The sequence below is a fragment of the Onychomys torridus genome, chromosome 16 (assembly GCF_903995425.1).
Source record: "Onychomys torridus chromosome 16, mOncTor1.1, whole genome shotgun sequence".
In the NCBI taxonomy this organism is placed as follows: Eukaryota; Metazoa; Chordata; class Mammalia; order Rodentia; family Cricetidae; genus Onychomys; species Onychomys torridus.
In genome coordinates this window covers 58268627-58290695 of record NC_050458.1, presented here as the reverse complement: position 1 = coordinate 58290695, position 22069 = coordinate 58268627, and the positions used below count along the sequence as shown (strand labels likewise).

The 22069-nt window shown below is 40.5% G+C and overlaps 1 protein-coding gene across 12 annotated transcripts in view; it reads right to left on the bottom strand.

Moving 5' to 3' along the window:
• Positions 1-223: 223 nt before the first annotated feature.
• Pphln1 (periphilin 1) overlaps positions 224-22069 on the bottom strand; it is a 125343-nt gene continuing 103497 nt past the window's right edge. For all 12 annotated transcript variants that reach the window (XM_036207762.1, XM_036207754.1, XM_036207755.1 and 9 more), the window contains one exon: positions 224-1551. In XM_036207762.1, coding sequence (XP_036063655.1) covers positions 1357-1551 — 195 coding nt within the window. In that variant the 3' untranslated portion in view covers positions 224-1356. The remainder of the gene's footprint in view (positions 1552-22069) is intronic.

Genomic DNA, 22069 nt, shown 5'->3' with positions numbered 1-22069 from the left:
GGCAAACCAAGAGTTAAAGGCCAGGGCAGGAAAGTCTGAAGCCAGACTAGGACACAGAGTGAGACCCTGTCTCAAATAAAAAAGGAAAAAGGACAGAAATGAATGAAAAGGAAAAAGAGGATACTGAGCATGGTGGCACATGTACAGCACGCAGGAGGCAGAGAGGCAAGAGGATCTCTGGGAGTTCAAGGCCAGCCTGGTCTATACAAGAGGTTTTCAGGCTAGCTAGGGCTACAATGTAAAACCTTGACTTAAAAAAAAAAAGTAGTAGATAATGAAATTGGGCAGTAATTAAAATCATGATTTTTAAGGTACTTAGCATCACAAATTATGTATTTTGGTTCACTGCTATGTTGGAAGGGACCAGGAAAAGAGTAGAATGTCCTAATTGTCTCTTCACTTATTCACTGGTTCACATACAAGGTAAGGGGAGCTGAGCTGGTCTCACTGTTTTCCACTCGTCTCTATGATAACACTTGTGAAGAGGGAGATTCTCTAAGTCTACAGAACTGAGATCGTGGAAATTCAGAGAATTCTCATTTAATTGCAAGCACAAGCTTCTTGTCAGGTCCTTCTTTGATAAAGAATGTGCCTAAAACAAAACTGCAGGTTCTTGTATAGTCTAATTTTTTATTATAGCCACCAGAAGGGTTTCTGAGAAATCTCAACTTCAAATGCTTCTTGCATCTCAGATTACACTTCTGATCAGTCTTATATTGTTCAAAGAGAGCAGTCAGGAGTCTCACTTCATAGAGACACACTAAGTTCAATGACTTGAGAATAAGGCTTTGTTTTGACGTGTCCTTTAGAGTTTGTTTAAGTGCTTCTTTCCTATACTAAATAAGAATTATTCTCAAACCAAATATTGTAAGATAGCGGTTTTAATTCATTAAGACAGTATATTTTGATATTACCAAAAGTTACAAAGCTGAAGAAAAACAAGCAGCAAGTCAAACTCAACTCGAAATGCTAACAGTGCCCACGAGATGCAACCTGGAATGATCTCCAATTACAAGTTACACTACTGAGACCAACGCGCCGTGGAAGACTAGGGAACAGGAGTTAAGTGCAGAGAGCTGCTCTCCAGAACTGCTTTTTGGAACTTTAAAAAATTAATTCAACATTATTTTTGGGAGGGAGGAAGTGTATGAAGATGGATTAGAAGATTCTATACATAGGAAAAACATTCGAATTAAGATACTTTAAAAGCTATTGTAGATGTTTATTTGATACTAGAAACATGGTCAGCTATCATAAAGTATTTCTCTTCATCACAAAATAGTAAGGATTTAAACAATCCAAGGGGAAAAAATCTAGAAGCTTTAAAAAATTTTTTTGACCTGGGCACTAAGTCTTCTAAAAAGGGTCTCCAAAATCTTGAGTAGAATTGTCATACTCAGTGATGAAATGCTTCAGTTCTTCAACACATCGCTCACCTATTTCGTGTAAATTCTGCCTCAATGCAAACTGTACAGACTTTTCTAAGGAAGGATCCTTTTCAATCAGCATTTTCACCACCATCCCGAAAGTCTCACAGTCTTGTCGGTAAACCTAGAATGGTAAAACACAGTTTGGTTACTACTTCATTCATTAGTTGAACTCTGGCAGAACTATGATGCTGCAGTCGACAAGGGAGACAGCAGTATGGCTGAAACTCCGCAGTACAAGCACAGCGGCCGTTGGGACCTGTCTTGGCTTTCTGTTCACAACAGAGTAAGAACAGACACACCAAGACACCCATCACCAGAATAGAGTCATGGCGGGCACCTGGAGCAAGGCAGCCCACCGACAGAACAGAAGTGAGGCAAGCAAATCAACCACTTGTTCAGAAGGAAAAGGCTAGACAGACCTGGTGACCACACCTTTAATCCCAGCAGAAGCAAAAAGATCTGAGATGAAGGCCAGTCAGATCTACAAAGCAAATTCCATGTCTGCCAGGGCTACATAGTGAGATCCTGTCTCAAAAAAAAAAAAAAAAAGAAAAGAAAGAAAGAAGGAAGGGAGGGAGAAAGAAAGAAAAAGAGGGAGAAAGAAAGAAAGAAAGAAAGAAAGAAAGAAGAAAGAAGAAAAGAAAAAAGTTTCTAGACCAGATTATAAACAAAAAGCTGTAAGAATGCTGAGCATCTAAGGGCAAACACTTCAGTTATAAATATTTAACCAAAGCCACCAAAACAGGGTTAATATCTATAGATTACAGATATATGCACTACACATCCATGTATATATAAACACATATACATGTGTGGCACATTTTTATTTCAAAATATGTAATTATCACTGACAATTAGATATTTACTTCTTTTTTTTTTGTTTTTTTTTGTTTTTATTTGTTGAGACAGGGTTTCTCTGTGTAGCTTTGCGCCTTTCCTGGATCTCGCTCTGTAGACCAGGCTGGCCTTGAACTCAGAGATCTACCTGCCTCTGCCTACCGAGTACTGGGATTAAAGGGGTGCACCACCACTGCCGGGGGATATTTACTTTCTAATAAATGTACATATCCTCTATACTAAATGTATTTTTTAAATTTCTGTACTCCATTTTGTACTCTATAGTTCATGTACTTAGAGTCTTGCCTGGTCTACAGAGTAAGTTTCAGGACAGCCAGGGTAACACAGAGATACCCTGCTTTAAAAAACAAAAAACCAACCAACCAACCAAACAAACAAAACCAAAAAAGATCTGATGGAAAACCTCTGTTTTTTGTCTTTCCAACACAGTTTCTCTATGTAGCTCTGGAACTCACTTGTAGACCAAGCTGGCTTTGAGAGATCCACATGCCTCTGCCTTATTTTCTTCTTCTCTTTCCTTTTTTTCCCCTTGTTTTTTTTTGAGACAGGGCTTCTCTGTTTTAACACCCTAGCTGTCATGGAACTCGATTTGTAGAGTAGACTGGTCTCAAACCACAGAGATTCACCTACCTCTGCCTCTGCCTCCTGAGTGCTGAGATTAAAGGTGTGCACCGCCGCCGCCACCACTGGCTAAATTTTATTTTTCTAATGTACAATAACATACCACTATTCTTCAAAAACTGATTTTACTCATTCAGAAATCATACATTTGAGATGTAGATGGGCTTTAGCACAGGGTTTATAAGTGGATATGTATACACATTGAGTGTGGAGGTCAGAGGAGAGCTTTTGTGGAGCTGGTTCCTTCTCCCACCTTTACCTGGGTTCACAGAACTGAATCAGGGTGTCAGGCTATGAGGCCAGCACCCCTACCCATGGAGCCACTGTGCCAGCTGGGCACTACTAGTTGTGGGGACTATGGTTTTGAAATCTCTGTAATAGATTTTTATTGCTTAAAAACTGCCATCTAAGGACTCATTGAATTTAGGTTGCTAAATTTTACTGAATTCAATACCATGACATTGAAATTAACTCACAAAGGCAGGTGTGGTAGTGTGGCTCACAAAAACTGAAGCAGTTGGACTATGCTATTAGTTTTAGGCCAACCTGAGCTACATAGGTTCAAGGCCAGGCTGAAACACATAGCAAAACCCATGGGACCAAACAAGGCAACAGCAGAAAGAAAGGGAGGGAGTGGAGGGAGGGAGGGAGGGAGAGATAGGAGGGAGGGAGGGAGCGAGAGAGGGAGGGCCGCTGGACAAGCAGACCAAGGGGGAAGGGAAAGAGAAAGAGGGGAAAGGATTTACCAGGTCCAAGCAAATTGAAAAAAAAAAAACTTTTACAAATGACACAAAATAGAATATATAAAATCTGTATCTGGGGGTTGGGGATTTAGCTCAGTGGTAGAGCGCTTAAAAGGCCTTGGGCTCGGTCCTCAGCTCTGGGGGAGAAAAAAAATCTGTATCTGTAAAGGAGCTTGCTGCCAAGCCTGAGGACCTGAGTTTGAGCCCAAGTGGTAAGAGAGAAAGAATGAACTCCTCTGACCTCCATGTACGTACATACTGCTGTGGGATGTTCTGTATGTCAAATGTGTTGCTCTGATTGGGTAAAATAAAGTGCTGATTGGCCAGTAGCCAGGCAGGAAGGATAGGGTAGGCAGGGCAAGGAGGAGAATTATGGGAAGTGGAAGGCTGGGAGAGAGACTGCCAGCCGCCGCCATGACAAGCAACATGTAAAGACACCGGTAAGCCACAAGGCACGGTAAGCCACAAGCCACATGGCAAAGTATAGATTAATAGAAATGGGCGAAAGATAAGAGTAAGAGCTAGACAATGGTAGGCCTGAGCTAATGGCCAAGCAGTTTAAGTAATATAAATGTCTGAGTGATTATTTTATACGTGGATTGTGGGACCACGGGGGCTTGGTGGCACCTGGAGAGAAGATCTCCAACTACAACGTGTACACACACACACACACACACACACACACACACACTCTCATAGCAGCCTTGTTAGCAATAAAATGAAAACATATACATACTTTTCTAATATGGTAAGGTTTGTTTATAACATCAAGTTCAACTCAACATTTATTCAGTTTATCCCCAGGCTTCCTGGAAATGGAACTGGTTTTAGTCTTACAAACCAATGAGAAACTGTGTATTACTCACACACATTACACGTGGTATTGAGGGAACAGGCACACTGCGACTGATCTCACAGCACATGATCCCAAATCAAGCCAACACAGTACTGTGGGAAAGCAGTCACCATGCTTGAGCTGTGTGGAGGTAAATCCCGGGAAACACAGAACTTACACAACAGCACTCTAACACCAACCACAGTCTCGGCAGACTGCTTTGTGGGTGGCCTACATTTTACTGGCTTTAAATGGAAAAAAAAAAAAAAAAGATGAAGATAATGCTACGCTGAACTAACCTATGCAGTCTTTAATGTCACTCCGCTTTGGACTCAGACCCCCATTACAGAATACAATTGTATTCTCACACGAGTATGAGAAAAGCACCCTGGAATTCTCACACTGAACCATGACCACCTGTTACAAGATACAAGCATTTTTGCTTAGTATATGTTTTTATTAAAAGTCCTTTTTAAATTATTCACTAGAACACGAAAACGTCTGTACTTTTTTTTTTTTGGATAGGAATTAACTATTGAAAGCAACATAATTCTCTACTTGCAGTAGACACAAAACTAAGGCAAGACAAGGCGTGGTTAGCATGGGCATCCAAGTCTGGAAGATTGGAGGGACCCAACTGCTGCTTTATCATCCAACGGGACTACTTTTTTTTTAAAAGGCTATTTAAAATGCTCTAGTTGGACATTAGATAGGAAATAGTTTTAGTTAAAGGAAGACCTCACCCTCTAACATTTTCTAAACGCAACTTGAAACTGTCAGGAACCTATTTCCGAAATCTGTCCCACAGTAAATCCACCCTGGCAGGAAGGGTGCAGCTCTCTGTAGAGAGCTTGTTTGTTTATGGTCCCTAGATGGAAGCATCAATAACCTGCAGGTCTGAAGGCTGCAGGCCACACAGGAAGACTGCTGCTGCTGCTGCTGTTGTGTTTGGACCTCATCAAAGTAGGAAGCAGGTCAGTGTCTGGGTGGGGCTCACCCAGGCTGCATAGGCAGCTAAATCTCAGTGGGATGCAAACAATGCTGTTCCACAGTCCTTTACTGTAACGGCCAGTGTTGACAACCAAATTCTCACACAGGACCTCTAGGGGTAATACTGGTTCCTCAATCATGCTTTCCGATCAGACATAAAGGTTTTCTGTTGACTATACAGGATACCTTGGCAAAGCAAACTCACTGGCACACTTGCTCCATTGAAAACCTCGTCAGGGCTGGCCAGGTCGCAGCCTTGGTAGGGTGCTTGTTGAGCAGACACAACCAACATTACTGCAGTAAGGAAATGAACAAAGAGCAGCTTGCCAGGATATGAGACTCCTCTAAAGAACACTGCTTCTACTCTGTGTTCCATGGTGGTGGTGGTGGGGGGGGGGAGGACACAAAACTAAGGCAAGATAAGGTGTGGTTAGCACAGGCATCCAAGTCTGGAAGATTGGAGGGACCCAACTGCTGCTTTATCATCCAACAGGACTATTTCCTCTGTTGTTGCTGACTATCAATTCATCTAATTTCCCTTAACCGAACTCACTTGCTTAAAAATACTCTGTGTCCTGCTTCAAGAAGGTCACATCCTCATATTGGAGTAAATGAAGACAATTAGAATTCAGCACAGTTAGATGAGCAGGGAAGGCAGAAAAGTAGTTCCAAGCATTGGCTTCTGAAGTTAGGAATACATGGGTCAAAGTCTCAAGGGAAATGTTAAACATTCTGAATTAAATAAAAATAAAGTGTCAAAATTTGCAAAGGGCAACAAAAACTGTATTTACAGAAAAATGAATTATTGGAAGACAAAATTAGTAGTTTATGACATTAGAAAAAGAAATGAAATTCAAAGTAACTATAAGAAAAAGTTAAAAAAACCACAACAGGGGGCTGAAGAGATGGCTCAGAGGTTAAGAGAACTGACTGCTCTTCCAGAGGTCCTGAGTTCAATTCCCAGCCACCACATGGTGGCTCACAACCATCTATCATGAGATCTGGTGCCCTCTTCTGGCCTGCAGGGACACATGCAGGCAGGATACTGTATACAAAATAAATACATAAATCTTAAAAAAGAAAAAAAAAAAAAGGAAAAAAACCACAACAGAAAAATGAAATTAGAAACAGGAAGTAAGGAGTAGGGGAGATGGGTCAGCGAGCAAGACCTGTTACCTAAGCACAAGCAGGAAGATCTGAATTCAGACTGTCCCTGCACCAGGGAGGCAGAGACAAGATGATCCCGGAGGCTTGCAGACCAGCCAGTCTAGCTGGATTAGTGAGTTCCAAGGGGAAGCAAGGGACCCCAACAGGTGTTCAGTGACTAAGAGTGTTTGCTGCTCTCACTGAGGACCCAGTTTAGTAGTTGTTTTTTTTTTTCTTCTTCTTCTTCTCCTTCTCCTTCTTCTTTTAAAAGATTTATTTATTTATTATGTATACAGTGTTCTGCCTGCATGTATGCCTACAGGACAGAAGAAGACACCAGATCTCATTTTAGATGGTTGTGAGTCACCATGTAGTTGCTGGGAATTGAACTCAGGACCCCTGGAAGTACAGCCAGTGCTCTTAACTGCTGAGCCATCTCTCCAGCCCCCTAGTTTAGTCCTTAACACTCAAGTTGAACAGCTCACAAGCACCTGTAGCTCCAGTCCCAGGGGATTCTGGCCTTTGCAGGTACCTGCACTACTCATGAGCGCATACAAGCAATAAAAACAATTCTTTAAAAGATTTTTTTAAAAAGGGAATCAAGTGGAGAGTGATTGAGGAAGATACCCAGCACCAAGCTCTTGCTTCCACATGTATGTATGAACACACGCAAAACAAATGGGGAAGAATTGGTGTAAGCAAAACCTGGTTTGGGGTTTTAATGTTGAAACAGTGTCTCAGCACAGGCTAATTTCTAAAGTGCTATGCAGTTGAGAATGACCTTGAAACCATCCTCCTGCCTCCACCTCCTGAGTGCTGAGATTATAAGCATATATTACCATGCCCTGGGCCTCAAACACTCTAGGCAGTGAACTACACATCCCCCAAAGCTGGCTCTTTGGAAAGACAATTCAATCGCTAACTCTATAACCACAGTAACCACCTTCGGGAAGGAGAGAAAATGACTTGATTTCAAGGACAGTAACTAGAAAGGGGTAGTATAAACTCTCATCCCACTAATTGGATGAAATGGACCATTTCAATGAAAGACATAATCTGCTAGAACTCTTCTAAGGACAGACAGTGTAGTCTGACACTCAGAGCAGACAGTAACAGATGTAGGTGTGCCCCTGGCAAATTCTCCTCACACTAAGGGGATAGAGTAGAATTTCCACAGCCACCTCTTCTAGAAAATAGGGGGAGAAGTGCTCCCTAAATCACAAGACCTAAACTACTCTATTCCACCAGCTCCCAGGTACAGACTATGGAGTTTGGTTAACAATACAAGCAATACTAGTTTGCCAATCAATCGATCAATGCCAAATACTAAGGAGATGAGCAATGGCAAAAAAAGGATGTTTCCAAAGTTTCTGCAAAGAACTACTTAAAAATTAGCTATATTAATTAAAATGTTGACTTCAGAGCCTGACTACAGTTTCAAGGATTAAATGAGACAATATAGAGCATTCATTCATAACAGTGACTTCCACAAAAAGCATGTGTTCTGTATCAGGAACAGCGATGAGCATGACATAAGGAGAGGCAGTGTTCTGCTTTGTGTTTGAGGCTGCTGGTCACACTGGATTCTCAGAAGCAGAGGGGGGTGATGAGTGCTACTGCTGAGGAGTGCTACCTACCGCTGGACCCATTTCTCCTTCATGCAGTCTAGCCTTTCACCTCAATAACCTAATGGACAAAATCTCTGAGAGCAAGCCTAGAAACCTGTCTCTAAGATTACCTTGTGAGACCACCTCTTAGAAACAAACTAGAACAACTGGAAGCAGCAGAGATGTGGTAATGTGAAGAGTGATAGATAAACATTTTCACATGTTTATTTCAAGGGGTAGTTAGTACTATGTCATTTGACACAGACGCACATAGCCAGAAGCTGACAGTGAGCCTGGATCTGGATCAATGGGAATAGATACCATAATCATTAGCAACAATGAAGAAAGTTCTTTCAACTCCCCTGAAACAGAAGTTAATACATGTTGAACAAATAGAACAGTGAATCAGGGGTGGCAGCAGTTATAAAACCATGCTGCTCAGTACCATACAGAGACCATATAATATAGCTGTAGATTTATATTGGTAAAAATGAGGTAACATTAAAGCTAACATTTGCCACATTTCCAGTATTAGTGCCTACTACATCGCCCAGTACACGTGTGAAACACCTCCAGTCCTGCTGGGACTCCAGAGGACAGAAGAGCACAAACCAAGTACAGATGATGAGGGCTGACCTGGTGTAACACTCAAGTGGGAAATACAAAAGCCCATCACTTTTAAAGGAGTGAAATAGAGAAACCCTGTCTTGAAAAACCAAAATAAATAAGTAAATTAATTAAAAGAAAGAAAACATAAAAATGTATGTTAAGAAATGAACTCCAGCTGGCCGGTGGTGGCGCACACCTTTAATCCCAGCACTCGGGACGCAGAACCAGGCAGATCTCTGTGAGTTCGAGGCCAGCCTGGTCTTCAAAGCAAGTTCCAGGAAGGGCACAAAGCTACACAGAGAAACCCTATCTCGAAAAACCAAAAAAAAGAAAGAAAGGAACTCCAACTGGGGCACAGACATTCACAAACTCTACCATATTGATAAGATTGGTAAAAAGTGACAGCACATAGATGTTAAACAGTGCAGACAAGTTTAAACATCTAATCTGGGTCTACAGAAATGAAAAAGGCATCCAAATACTGTAGCCTACATTGCTCCTAGCACTGTACTAACAGAAAAAGATGTAGTGTCCTAGTCAGGGTTTCTATTGCTGCAAAAAAAACACCATGACCAAAAAGCAAGTTGGGGAAGAAATGGTTTATTCAGCTTAAACTTCCACATTGCTGTTCATCATTGAAGGAAGTCAGGACAGGAACTCAGACAGAGGCCATGGAGGGGAGCTGCTTACTTACTGGCTTGTTTCCCCTGTCTTGCTCAGACTGCTTTCTTATAGAACCCAGGACTGGCAGCCCAGAGATGGCACCATCCACCATAAGCTGGGCCCTCCCCCATTGATCACTAATTGAGAAAATGCCTTACAGTTGGATCTCATGGAGGCATTTCCTCAACTGAGGCTCCTTCTGCTCTGATGACTCTAGCTTGTGTCAAGTTGACACACCAAACCAGCCAGTACATAGAGGTTGCTAAGAAATATATTCTGAACACATAGATCTCAACTATTAGCATTCAATATGCAGATGAAATTATTATAATCATAAATTCTAGCACATAGCCTATTATTTATGTATATATACTAGAAACATATGCACACAATACATACAAAAATAAAAGCTGTAAGGAAGGGTCGGTATGTAGCTGGTGGTGGCTTAGCATGTACAAAGCCCTGGCTTCCATCTCTAGCACCAGTGTAAACAACAAATACTAAAAACTAAATAACAGTTCTGAGAAGATAAAGGTTTATCTGTGAAGTTTTAATATTTTATATAAATAAGACAGTCACAAATATTAAACTCTACATCATGACATGTATATTGATGTGTTCAGGAATGAAGTGCACTGTGATATGCAACACATTGAGATATGCATTAAAACTAAATGAACTAATGAAGGGTCTACATCTACAGCTGTGGACCCACATGCACACTCTTCTTTGTTCCTCCTTACACAGTATTTGAATTGAAATATGTATTGGAAGTCATCTAGAGACATCACAAAGTATATGGAATGTGATATAGGTAGAAGGCAGGAAGCAAGGCAGAGATCACAAAAAGCACCGAGACACTGTTAACCATTACAGACAGCATGCAAAACCAAACAGCACAATGTTTAAGGAGTACTGACTCAGAATCTTCTCAAGTGTGCAAGTGACACTCCGGACAGACCAGGATCACAATGGATTGAGATGCACAGCAAGGGCAAAGTTCACATTAAAAAGCAAAACAAAAATCAAACAAATTATTTCCAGGGCTGGAGATGTAGCTCAGTTGGTAGTGTTTGTCCATGTACACAATGCCCTGGGTTTGAGCCCTAGCACAGTATAAAACTGGACGCAGGGGTGGAGACTTCCAACGAGCAAATTCTCCTGCTGCTATCGTCCATCTCAGTGCACAGGTGCTGGAATTACAGATAGGCGCCACCAGGTGTGCCTTTTTATGTGGCTTCTGAGGACTTAATTCTGGCGTCACACTTGGGCAACCAGTGCTTTTCCCTGCAGAGCTATGTCACTGGCCCCAAAAGCCCTGTGAGACCCATTATCTACAGCCAACAATCTTAGGTAGAATCTAGGAAAAGAAAACGTATGTATAGTTATGCCTATTCTTGTGTGAGTAAGAATTGCTGAGTATCACTATTTCTGCTTATAATAAATTGAAGGTAGAGGATAATAAAATTAAATTTAAATTCTACTAGAAGCCTGAATATTGCCACACATTATTTTTACTATGGAGTATATTCTATTTAAACAGGTTGGGTTTTTTTTTTCCCAAAGTTGAGCTACTGGTGTAAATAGTAGCTCAACTTTTGTTTTAGCAAAATCATCAGAACTAGAACAATGAATAAATTTGGAATAAGAAAAACAGGGAAAATCAGAATTAAAACCTTTTGTTTGGACTAGTGTCATTGAATATTTGATTAGTTCAAATAAAATAAGGATCAAAGGTCACCTTATCATGTGAGCCAGAAGGAATGACAGACAGTCATTTCCTCTTTAACCTTCCTCTCACTGGATTGCCATATGCTCATGTAGCTAGAACAGACACAGAGCTTTTTCATACAAACACGTTCTGGAAAAATGCATCAAGCCACTCCCATGTCCAAGCATATTTCCAGGATCACATGATAATAAAATGCCAACTTTAAAATAATGTGGCTCCACCATTTGAGTTCAGAGTATTCATACTGTGATATAAATAAAAGTCCAGAAGTTATTATTTATAGCCAGGACTTATTTCTCGAATAAACACCAATCATCTGTAAGTTAACCGGTAAATTAGACGATTATTTTAAAAAGGAGTATTTACAAGCCGGGTGGTGGTGCACACGCCTTTAATCCCAGCACTTGGGAGGCAGAGCTAGGCAGATCTCTGTGAGTTCGAGGCCAGCCTGGGCTACCAAGTGAGTCCCAGGAAAGGCACAAAGCTACACAGAGAAACCCTGTCTCGAAAAACAAAAAACAAACAAACAAACAAAAAGGAGTATTTACATGTTTTCATAGGTACCAAGCCCACTGGTGAAACCAGATTCTGTTACGCATCCTTAAGCCACTGGCTTGGTGTCTACATGACAGTTATGAATACGGCCTAACTGGCTCGGTGTCTGCATTAGTTATGAATAAGGCCTGAGCAATACGGCATCGTCCATTTGGAGTTTGCACCATTAACAACGGACACAGACAGAAATGGTTTAAGAAAGCAAGTTTCAAGATGGCTAATGCATCTTTTCGTAAAAACCAAAGCCAAAACAAGTGTAGAAACAGTACTATTCAGGATGGCATATGTAAAAACTCACAAGGACTACACATTACCAAGACGAAGCAATAGTTTAAAGAAATGTTCTAGTTTCTGCTTCTGTCTCCACTGTGCAGCTGTGGCAAGACAGCTCTGGAATCTCCAACACTGAGTCATCTCCAGTGAGTCCAGCCAGCATTCACACCGAACAGCTCAGCGGTGTCCCTGCAGCTTCTTCATTCTTGGCAAACTGTCGCCAACAGAAGCTCTGTACCCGTGCCTGTATTGCTATTGGAGAAATGCGCTGATCGACCTTTCTGATAGTGTGCTCACATGTCTTAGCATACTTATCGGGGCTGCAATTGGAGGGTGTGTGTGTGTGTACAAAACATGAATGTTTAGCTGGAAGAAAAATGGCTCAGTGGTTAAGATGACCAGATGACCAGAGTTCAATTTGCAACACCCATATCACGCAGCTCACAACTCTAGTTCCAAGGGAGTCTGATACCTCTGGCTTCCTGGGGAACCTGAACACATACATATGTGTATACTCACATATAAACATACACATACACATTTAAACATATGCATAACTGTATTACAAAATAATTAAAATAGGTCCACTGATGGAACCACTTACATTGGTCAAGCACAAGTAAATATTTTGGTCCAAAAGGGTTATTTTTATGTGAGAAGCCAAAAAGAAAAATTCTAGACAGAAATCTGCATCAGACAAGGCCTCCCAAAGGGAAAGAAAACATGGTCGTCTTTAAAAAATTAACACCAACAAAACCCACATTTAATCATTATTATTGTCGTCGCCATCATCAGCATTACCACACCATCATGACTATTATTGTCTGTCTGATGGGGAGGAGTGAAGGCCTCTGTTAGCATCAGAGGACAACTCTGTGGAGTCAGGTCTCTATTTCCATCTTCATATGGGTTCTGGGGATCCAACTCCCATAGTCAGGCTTCCAAGCACCTACACTTGATAAGCCACCTTGGCAGAATCAATGCACAGAGAGGGAGACCGAAGTGAGGACCAGCAGTGCCCGGAGCTTGTGCTTCTATTATAGTAAGCCTGGAGGGATTCAAAGAACTACTGTGGTCCCAGGCACACACTCAGACAACACTCCACATGACCAGTAAAACTAAGCCCAGAAGTATTTAGGAGCACTACCCTTTGTTTGAAAATTCTAAATTATGACATGTATTAGTCATTTCCTGCTTAAGATGTTTAACATGAGGGTAATGTTTTCTTTCCCCCATCCTTTGAAAGCATAATGATCAATGCTTAAAGCTAAGTTACAGGTGCCAATTTATTATCACTTGCTTCTTTAATTATGAACTATGCAATATCTAGTAGCTCAAGAACCTGATCATTAAAGGTTAAGAGTTTGTGACTCTTTTTATTTTAATTTATTTTTTAAACTGAAATCACCTTCACTAAGCCAGTGAGCATTTCTGACCACTTGGTACCATGCCGAATATTTTTACTTGGTCAGCCAGCAAGGGTTACAACTGGTTAATTAAACAGTGTGGTTTACCCTGTCTACCCTTACCCACAGGGTGCTATGAATTGCTGGAAGAAGTCCAAAACTGCAATTACTCAGTCCACTGTGAACTCCTCCAATCTCTCTGTCGACTGCTCGAGAGTGTTCTCAGGCCCCCCACACCCAGCTCAGGAACTTCAGATGAGATAGGACCCCCCTTCTTCCTATCTTGTCTGCTCTTAGCAAAACTGCTTCTCCCCAGACTTATCTTCTTCCCGCCTCAACAAAACGCCCTGCTCTGAGTTTGAGTTAGCCTCTCTTCCTTTAGCACCTGCTGTTTCTCTTCATTTTCCTCCTAACCCTTACTCAGTCACTCTCCTTCACACTGGTCTGGTCTAACCTAGGCTCACTACTGAAGGAGCCAAACACGTCTCTTTAGCTAAACTAAACTGTTCATTACACACTGATCACAGTTATGCCTGGGCTAAAAATTCATCCATAAGCTATTCTGCCCATCAATAGAGTTTAGAAAGTACCTTCCTCCTTTAGCATTCCAACTGTTCAAAACTCCACCTCCAACCCACACATTCCTATGTGACCACTGTGGGCTAGTTACTGTGATTTTTCTCCCATCAAGTTTCAGTGAAGGGACTTTACTCACACTGTTCTTCACTCTGGGTTTCTCATCTAACCCTTGTCAAATGTCCTTTCACCTTGTGGAGTCTATACTAATGTGAGGGGTCAGGATGAGATAGAACACTTTCTTCCCTGTTGGGTCCTTACAGGAAAATGGAAATGTAGAGCCTTCCTGGGTTCTGAGTTGTTCTAAGGAGGAGATGTCATTTCCCCTGGAAAGCCACATGGACTTGAATTTATGACTACAAACTAACAATCTCACAGGGAACTTTCTAAGTGAGCAAGAGTCAGCAGGAACAACAGGGGCATTAAGGCCCGGGACCTCATCCAGTATAAAATATACAATGTTTCTTAATATGGGCAAGCCTAACCTATGCCCGAGGCTCATTCTAACACAAACATGTTTCCCATACCATCGTTTTGGATTATAAACTAACTGTAAGCCAAATAGCAATAAATAAATAGTAAATCAGTTGCCTTCTGATTGAAACTGGCATAAAGGGAATCTTGTTTACACCATGCTTGGTTTTTGTTTTTTCCTTAGAGTAAGATTATTACTTAGAGTGAAAACATTATTGACTGAGCTTTATCAGCTGTGTAGCTGGCGACTGTTTGCCAGTGGGAGTCACACAGACAGAGTAGGGATCCACAACGCCCCCTCCGTTAGCAGGCACCTTTGTAAGCTGCTGAAAAGGGACTGAAGGGGCATCTGAAGGCCACTCTTGTCTTCTGCAGTTTGGTTCTGAGATTAGTTAATTCGGGCCAAGAGAGATCGACGCTTCAGGAAATCTTCAGTGTTTCCTTTCCAGCATTTAGGAGATAGAAGCAAAGCCACCTTGAATCTCTCCTGTGTCCCTAAGATTGAAGGCTTTCTCAAGAATTTATTATGTGGTTGAAATATACTGAGAAGATTAATATAAAAACTATGTGTTCTAATTGCTCTTGACAACAGAAGGGAGTAAGAAATTATTTTTACTTCAGAATATATTTCCTTTTCACATATAGTTTCCATGTGTCCAGATATGGATCTTTTGAAAAAACTGATCATATTTAACATAATTTATGCCCCCACTTTGAGTGTCTACATTTTCATTAAAGCTAGTAAATTATACAATGTTCTTCCTGCTGGGTATAGGGAGTGAACATCTTTAATCCCAACACTCAGGAGGCAGAACAGTTTCAGGACAGCTAGAGCTACAGAGAAACCCTGTTTCAAAAAATAAAAGTGTCTCCCTGAATACTCAGTAGGACAACATTGAGATGGGATGTTGCAGCCACTCTGGCCCTCAGCTTCCCAAGTGCTGGGATCACAGTGGAATTTCACTTAGCACACTTTTGCTGTTGCTTTTATTGGTGGTAGGATTGAGGCACATTTGGGATCAAGCTTGGGGCTTGTGCAGGCTGGGTAAACATTCTACCATTGAGAAATACCCCTATTTTTATTCCTTTATTCCTTTCCTTCCTTCCTTCCTTCCTTCCTTCCTTCCTTCCTTCCTTCCATCCATCCATCCTTCCATCCATCCATCCATCCATTTCAAGACAGGATTTCTCGTGTAACAGTCCTAGCTGTCCTGGATTTCGCTTTGTAGACCAGGCTGCCCTACAGAAATCTGCCTGCCTCTGCCTCCCAAGTGCTGAGATTAAAGGTGTGAGCCACCACTGCCTGGCTTCTGTCTCTTTAAAAATCTTAATCTGCAGGTTGTCTTGGTTAGGATAGACTCTTTACATCTGTCTCTGTCTGATTTACTGTTTAACCCATACATTAAGGGTTTTTCCTTTTTTTTTGTTTGTTATATTTTACTTAATTATAAAGGAGGGGCTGGAGGGATGACTTGCTAGTCTTAAAGAGGACCTAAGTTCAGTTCCTAGCCAATGCCACATTGAAAAAAAAATTGTCAAAAATAAGTTTATGGGGCTATGTACACGCTACACACAAATACTGATTTTTGTATTTCCACTAGGGGCAAAATAAAATAAAAGACAGCACATAAAGAGGAAAAAGAAGGGACAGTTTATGGTTTTAAGAAGGGGAAAGTAGAGCAGAAAATTCTAAGGAAGAAATTATTTACTTGTACATTACATAATTGTTGTTTTGCTTGCATGTCTGTTTGAGGGTGTCAGATCCCCTGGAGCTGGAGTTTCAGACAGTTGTGAGCTGCCACGTGGGTGGGTGCTGGGAACTGAACCCGGGTCCTTTGGAAGAGCAGCCAGCCAGTGCTCTTAACTGCGGAGCCATCTCTCCAGACCCAGAAATCATTTTTAATGTTATACATTATAATGAGATAAAGAACATTGAGATAAAAGAAAAAGCCAAACATAAAAGATGAAAAGAAGAGGGTATTTCATAATAAAATTTTTAATTTTGAAAAATTATAAATGAGAGGAGGGAAAAGAAGAGGACAGAGAGGAAACAAGGTGGAAACAAAGGAAGAAGCCAGGAATGGTAGAAGGCTAAGGCCCTCTTGGGCTCCACATAGAGCAAAGAGCAGAAGGCACAGAGGCAAGGGGTCCAAGCCCTGACACAGATCCGTGCTGGTTTTAAAACATTCCCAAGAAGGGATCTAAGAGTAATCATCACCTCAGAGCGACAAAGAAACAGGCTTGCTTAACACTGGCACATGCATTGGGATTCCCAATAGAGGGAGGATGTTCCGAGACAGGCTGTCAATCTTGCTACAGAACCAGTACTTACTTAACTAATCCACCTAACAAATGTGGAAAGGGATACGTAAAGCATTAACTGAAAGCAGTGCCAACTAGACTACGTTATGAACGTCCTTAACGTTTTATCTAGCAACAAATGAAACTGCTGATTTACAACAAACAGAACTGAGTAGTAGGAACAGTAATTTGCACCACCAAAGTCTTCACAGAACACTCAACAGTGGTGGCACCTGGCCTAATCCTACTGGAACACTCTTCCTGAACGGACTTTCCTGCACCCCTTGGGGTAAGGTCTAGAATGGACTCCTAACACCTTGTACCCTTTCATAGTATGGTCCGTATACATATTTAGAATTTATACTTTTTTTTTTAAACCAAAAGTCATTAAGCTTATTATGGATTTATGCCAGGTATAACTACTGAAACATTAAAAGCTGAGAGACTTAATTTTGATACTTCCAATATGACAGATTATCTCAGATCAACTTAACTCTTTTTCTCCCAGGTCCTCAAATGTGCTATACAGTAAAGGATAACCTTGAATTTCTGAGCCTCCTTCCTGCCTCTCTCTACCTTCTGAGTGCTCAGACTGCAGGCATAAACCACCACACCAGGTTTATGATTTGCTGGGCAATCAAACCTGGCACCTCATGCATGCTAGATAACTGCCAACTTGGTTACATCATCAGCCCCAGCTACTTCTCTTCAAATGAAAACTTTACCCCACCACTTCAGCAGTAAGTTCCAGTAGTAACACCACAAACAAGATTTATCTGGTAAACTATACATTTCAAAAACTTTAAAATTTGGCCAAAATTAATTGTTTTTAGTTATTTTAGAAATACAATTTTTTCCTCAGAGGCAAATCCTGGGATTGTCTTTTACTACATATATATGCAAAATCTAAAGAAGTGGCTGGCAATGGATTGTTAAATACAACTGGGTAGACTTGATGGCTAGACATGATAATACTGAGGGAGAACTGTACTTTTAAGAACATTTGTAACTTGTCTGATAACAAGGAAAAACAGAGAATGTTTCTGTTATGTGAAGTAGGCTAAATGCTTCTCTCATACACATAACGATAGAGCTTCCTCTATTTGAAAACAATTTCATTTTAAATTATCACAAACTAAATAAAAAAAGCTGATTCTTCTGGGTGTCCACAACTCTCATTCACATTTCCAGGACAACTGTCTAACCTTTATTAATGAACTGAGAAAAGAAGGAGCAGGAGCTAGTCAGAGTGCTGGGGCTCAGGAAGGCTGTTGACACTATTTCATTTTGTATGGGATACCTTTATAAAAATTAAAAACATACAATTCTATCATTAAATGTGAACTAACAAGCAACAGACAGAACAAAGGACTGCACACATAGCTCAACAGCAGTGTGCTTGCTCAGCATGGGAGGACCTGGGTTCGATTCCCATAAACAAAAAGAACATCAAATATGATTTAAATAGGAAGAGTCAAAGATTACCTAGTCCAATCTTTGCAGAAAAGCTAATAAAAAGCCCCATTTAAAATGGTTAGAATGTGGAATTTAAAGCAAACGAGAAATTGATATGTGTATCACTCTAGTTTTGGAGCAGAATATTTCTCTATCAGCTAATGCCTCGGCCAAAACCAAAATGATTTCAAAATTCACTTGATGTTTCTTAGGTAGTTGGAGCTCCTGGATAGTTATGGCCTACAGTAATACAATACATACCAGGGCTGTGACTAACAGACAGTGCCTGGCTTCAATGAGAACACAAGTGTGTGTGGGTGCGTGTTACATATACATGTGTATGTACAGATAGGTATTATAGTCTTCCCAGGACTTGGCCATTATCTGAAATTTTCTCTCTGGTACCCTCAAGATACTTCATCCATAGCCAGCAGGAAGCAGTTTGGAGAAAATTCTGCCTACATTGCCAAGAGCTGGGGGTGTGTGGGGGTTTTTGGTTATTTGGTGGGTTGTAGATTCTTGTTATCATTCAGGGGAATATAGAATATTGATACAAATTTAAACTTGTGTTTGTTACACTGGATATACATTTCTACTCTTGTTTAAAGTTTTTTATTTATTTATTTATTTTTTGAGACAGGTTTCTCTGTATAGCTTTGCACCTTTCCTGGAACTCGCTTTGGAGACCAGGCTGACCGTGAACTCACAGAGATCCACCTGCCTCTGCCTCCCAAGTGCTGGGATTAAAGGCGTGCACCACCACTGCCATCGAGGATTTTTGTATATTGATAAAAATGTAAGGTTATTTTTGTTACAACATATTGTATATATGTTTCCTTTTTTGTTTGAAATATTGTACCTATGCAGTTCGTTTGGAAATGTAGGATAAAGTTCTAGTTTTTATAAGCTATTATTATAAACTATATAGGATAATCAGGAAACATAGGTCAGTAATCATTGATAACAATCAAATCTGTAGATATGTTTTCTAGGTTAAATAGATATATTTTAGATAGATGGTCTCCAAATACTTCAAAGACCTATAGAATGTGGCATTTAAAATGTTTTGTTAAATTTTTTCACAACAACGAGACACAGCTGCTCCTGGTAGTACCAATTTACTTCAGAGATGATTAGCATTGAAGAAACTCTTTATCGAGTTTGCTTTCATTGTGGCAAGGTTAGCCACTGGACAAAGAAACTGCTCTTGCCTTTGACTGCTGACAATGTGCTGTGCAGACTGAATATGCAGGACCTACAGGAAAAAGACTGTTGAACTTGGTTGAAACAAGGCAAAGCAATTCTTAAAAATTTCTGCTTCACAGAAGAGTGTGCCAGATACTCTGGGCCTGTAGGTTGAAGATTGATGCCCCGACATTGCAAAGAAACTTAGGGTGACTGTCTATGTAGCCAAATGATCTGTTGTTAAGTAGTATTACATCCTTCTGGGTCTTTGATGGAGCCAAAGACTAAATAGTTATACTTGTAGTTTTCCTTAGTTATGATTAAAAAGTAAATTATATATACAACTTTGGAATCACTAAGATGGATGGATGGTGGAATGTTTCCTCTGAATTTGCTAAATGTAAATAGACTGAATATTGTAAATTCTTACTCAAAACCCAGGAACTAAGGAGACCTCATATGGTTCATTTCTTTAGTCATTTCAAACATTGATTGAAGAGCATATACGGCTGTTTGTTTACTATCATTTTATATCACACATATTCATACCAGTATACATTAGCTATGCTGAATCACCAAGCATGTAACAAAATAGAGAAAGGGAAAAGCCCAGAGGCAAAAGGTAGACAGGATAATTTAAGTAAAGAAAAGCTGGCAAGAAACAAGCCAAGCTAAGGTTGGGCATTTATAATTAAGAATAAGCCTCCATGTGTGATTTATTTGGGAGCTGGGTGGTGGGACCCTCAAAACAGCCAAAGAGCCAAAGAAAACCCAACAGCAGACAATGAGCAAGAATAGGTGCCAGAGTATCCAGCATAAGGAAGCCAAATGTGCTGGGGTAAGAAAGTAGTCCCTATCTAACACAGAATGTTGAATGGAAGTGGGATGTTTGAAGTGTTTCTAGAAATACAGCACATCTTGGACAGAAATGAATGTCTTCTGGATAGAGAAATTATACTAGTGCTCTACCATATTTAATTCTAATCTGGAATCACCAGCACCCTTAAAGCTAATAACATTCTCAAATGCCTAGGGTTGACAAGGCAACAATCGATCAAAAGAGTATGTCCCTCCTTTAAACTTCAAGAACACTATGGCTACGATGAAATTCTGAAGTGGAATTTTTATTGAACTATAACATTGCCTCAATGAAAATATCTGGGGTTTCAAAACCCCAGGGGAGCTGAAGAGACATTTCAGCAGCTGTTCCTCTGGTTGCTCTTGCAGAGGACCCGGGTTCAATTCCAGCACTTACATGGTGGCTCATTTGTCTGAAACTCCAGTTCTAGAGATCTGATGCCCTCTTCTGGCCTCTGATGGCACCAGGCATGCATGTGGTACATAGACATACATGAAGGCAAAACACTCTGTTACTGGACTGGACATTGCTAATATATAATGGAATTTTTATCTGAATTTGTCAAATGTTAATGGACTAGACATTGTTAATGTAATTCTTGACTGTATATATTGTATATACTTATTAGATAGTTTTTCTTGTATTAGTTATAACCTTTTCTAAATTTTAGAAAAAAAAGGGAAATGTGGTGGTATTGTGTTCCCCAAAATATTGTGCACCCTAATAAATTTATCTGGGGTCAGAGAACAGATAGCCACTAGATACAGAGCCAAAAATGGTGGCTAGAAAATGGGTCAGAGCAAGCCATAGCAGAAGCTGGGCGGTGGTGGTGCATGCCTTTAATCCCAGCACTTGGGAGGCAGAGCCAGGCGGATCTCTGTGAGTTCAAGGCCACACTGGAAACAGCCAGGCTTGTTGACACACGCCTTTAATCCCAGAAAGTGAGTCTTTAATCCCAGGGAGTGATGGCAGAAAGAGAAAGATATATAAGGCAAGAAGACCAGAAACCAGAAGCATTTGGCTGGCTAAGCTTTTAGTCCTTGAGCAGCACAGTTCAGCTGAGATTCATTTGAATGAGGACTCAGAAGCTTCCAGTCTGAGGAAACAAGACCATCTGAGGAACTGGCGAAGTGAGGTAGCTGTGGTTTGTTCTGCTTCTCTGATCTTCCAGCATTCACCCCAAGAACTGGCCTCAGGTTTGACTTTATTAATAAGAACTGTTAAGATTCCAGCTAATACACTCATACACATAAAATAATTGCTATTATTCATTAAAATTGTTTTAAACAATCCATGTACATGAAAAATATAAAGAGGAATTACCATCTTGTTTTTACAGACCTTCATGACTTTCTATGCATTGATATTTAATCCTTAAATTGGAAAAAAGTTCCTGAAAATTATTTCCTCTATTTAAAAATTAATAATAAATTTTATGCATACATGAATTATCATGTGCTAGATTCCTGAATTTGGAGAGATTCTGGTCTTACTTCTTCCCCAGGTGTGAAACCAAACTCTCTAACGGAAAAAGAAAGTTCCACACAGCTTCTATTTTATACCACCCTATTACTTTTTCAAGGCAGGGTCTCATGATGTACTTCAGGCTTATCAAGTTATTTTTCTCCTGCATCCATTTCCCACAAGTCTGGATTACAGGTACCTGTCACCATGCCCAGCTATTTCATAACTTTTTCAGTAAGGATTTTCCTACTCTATCTTCTTTACCCCGCCCCTCTCCCTACTGTCCC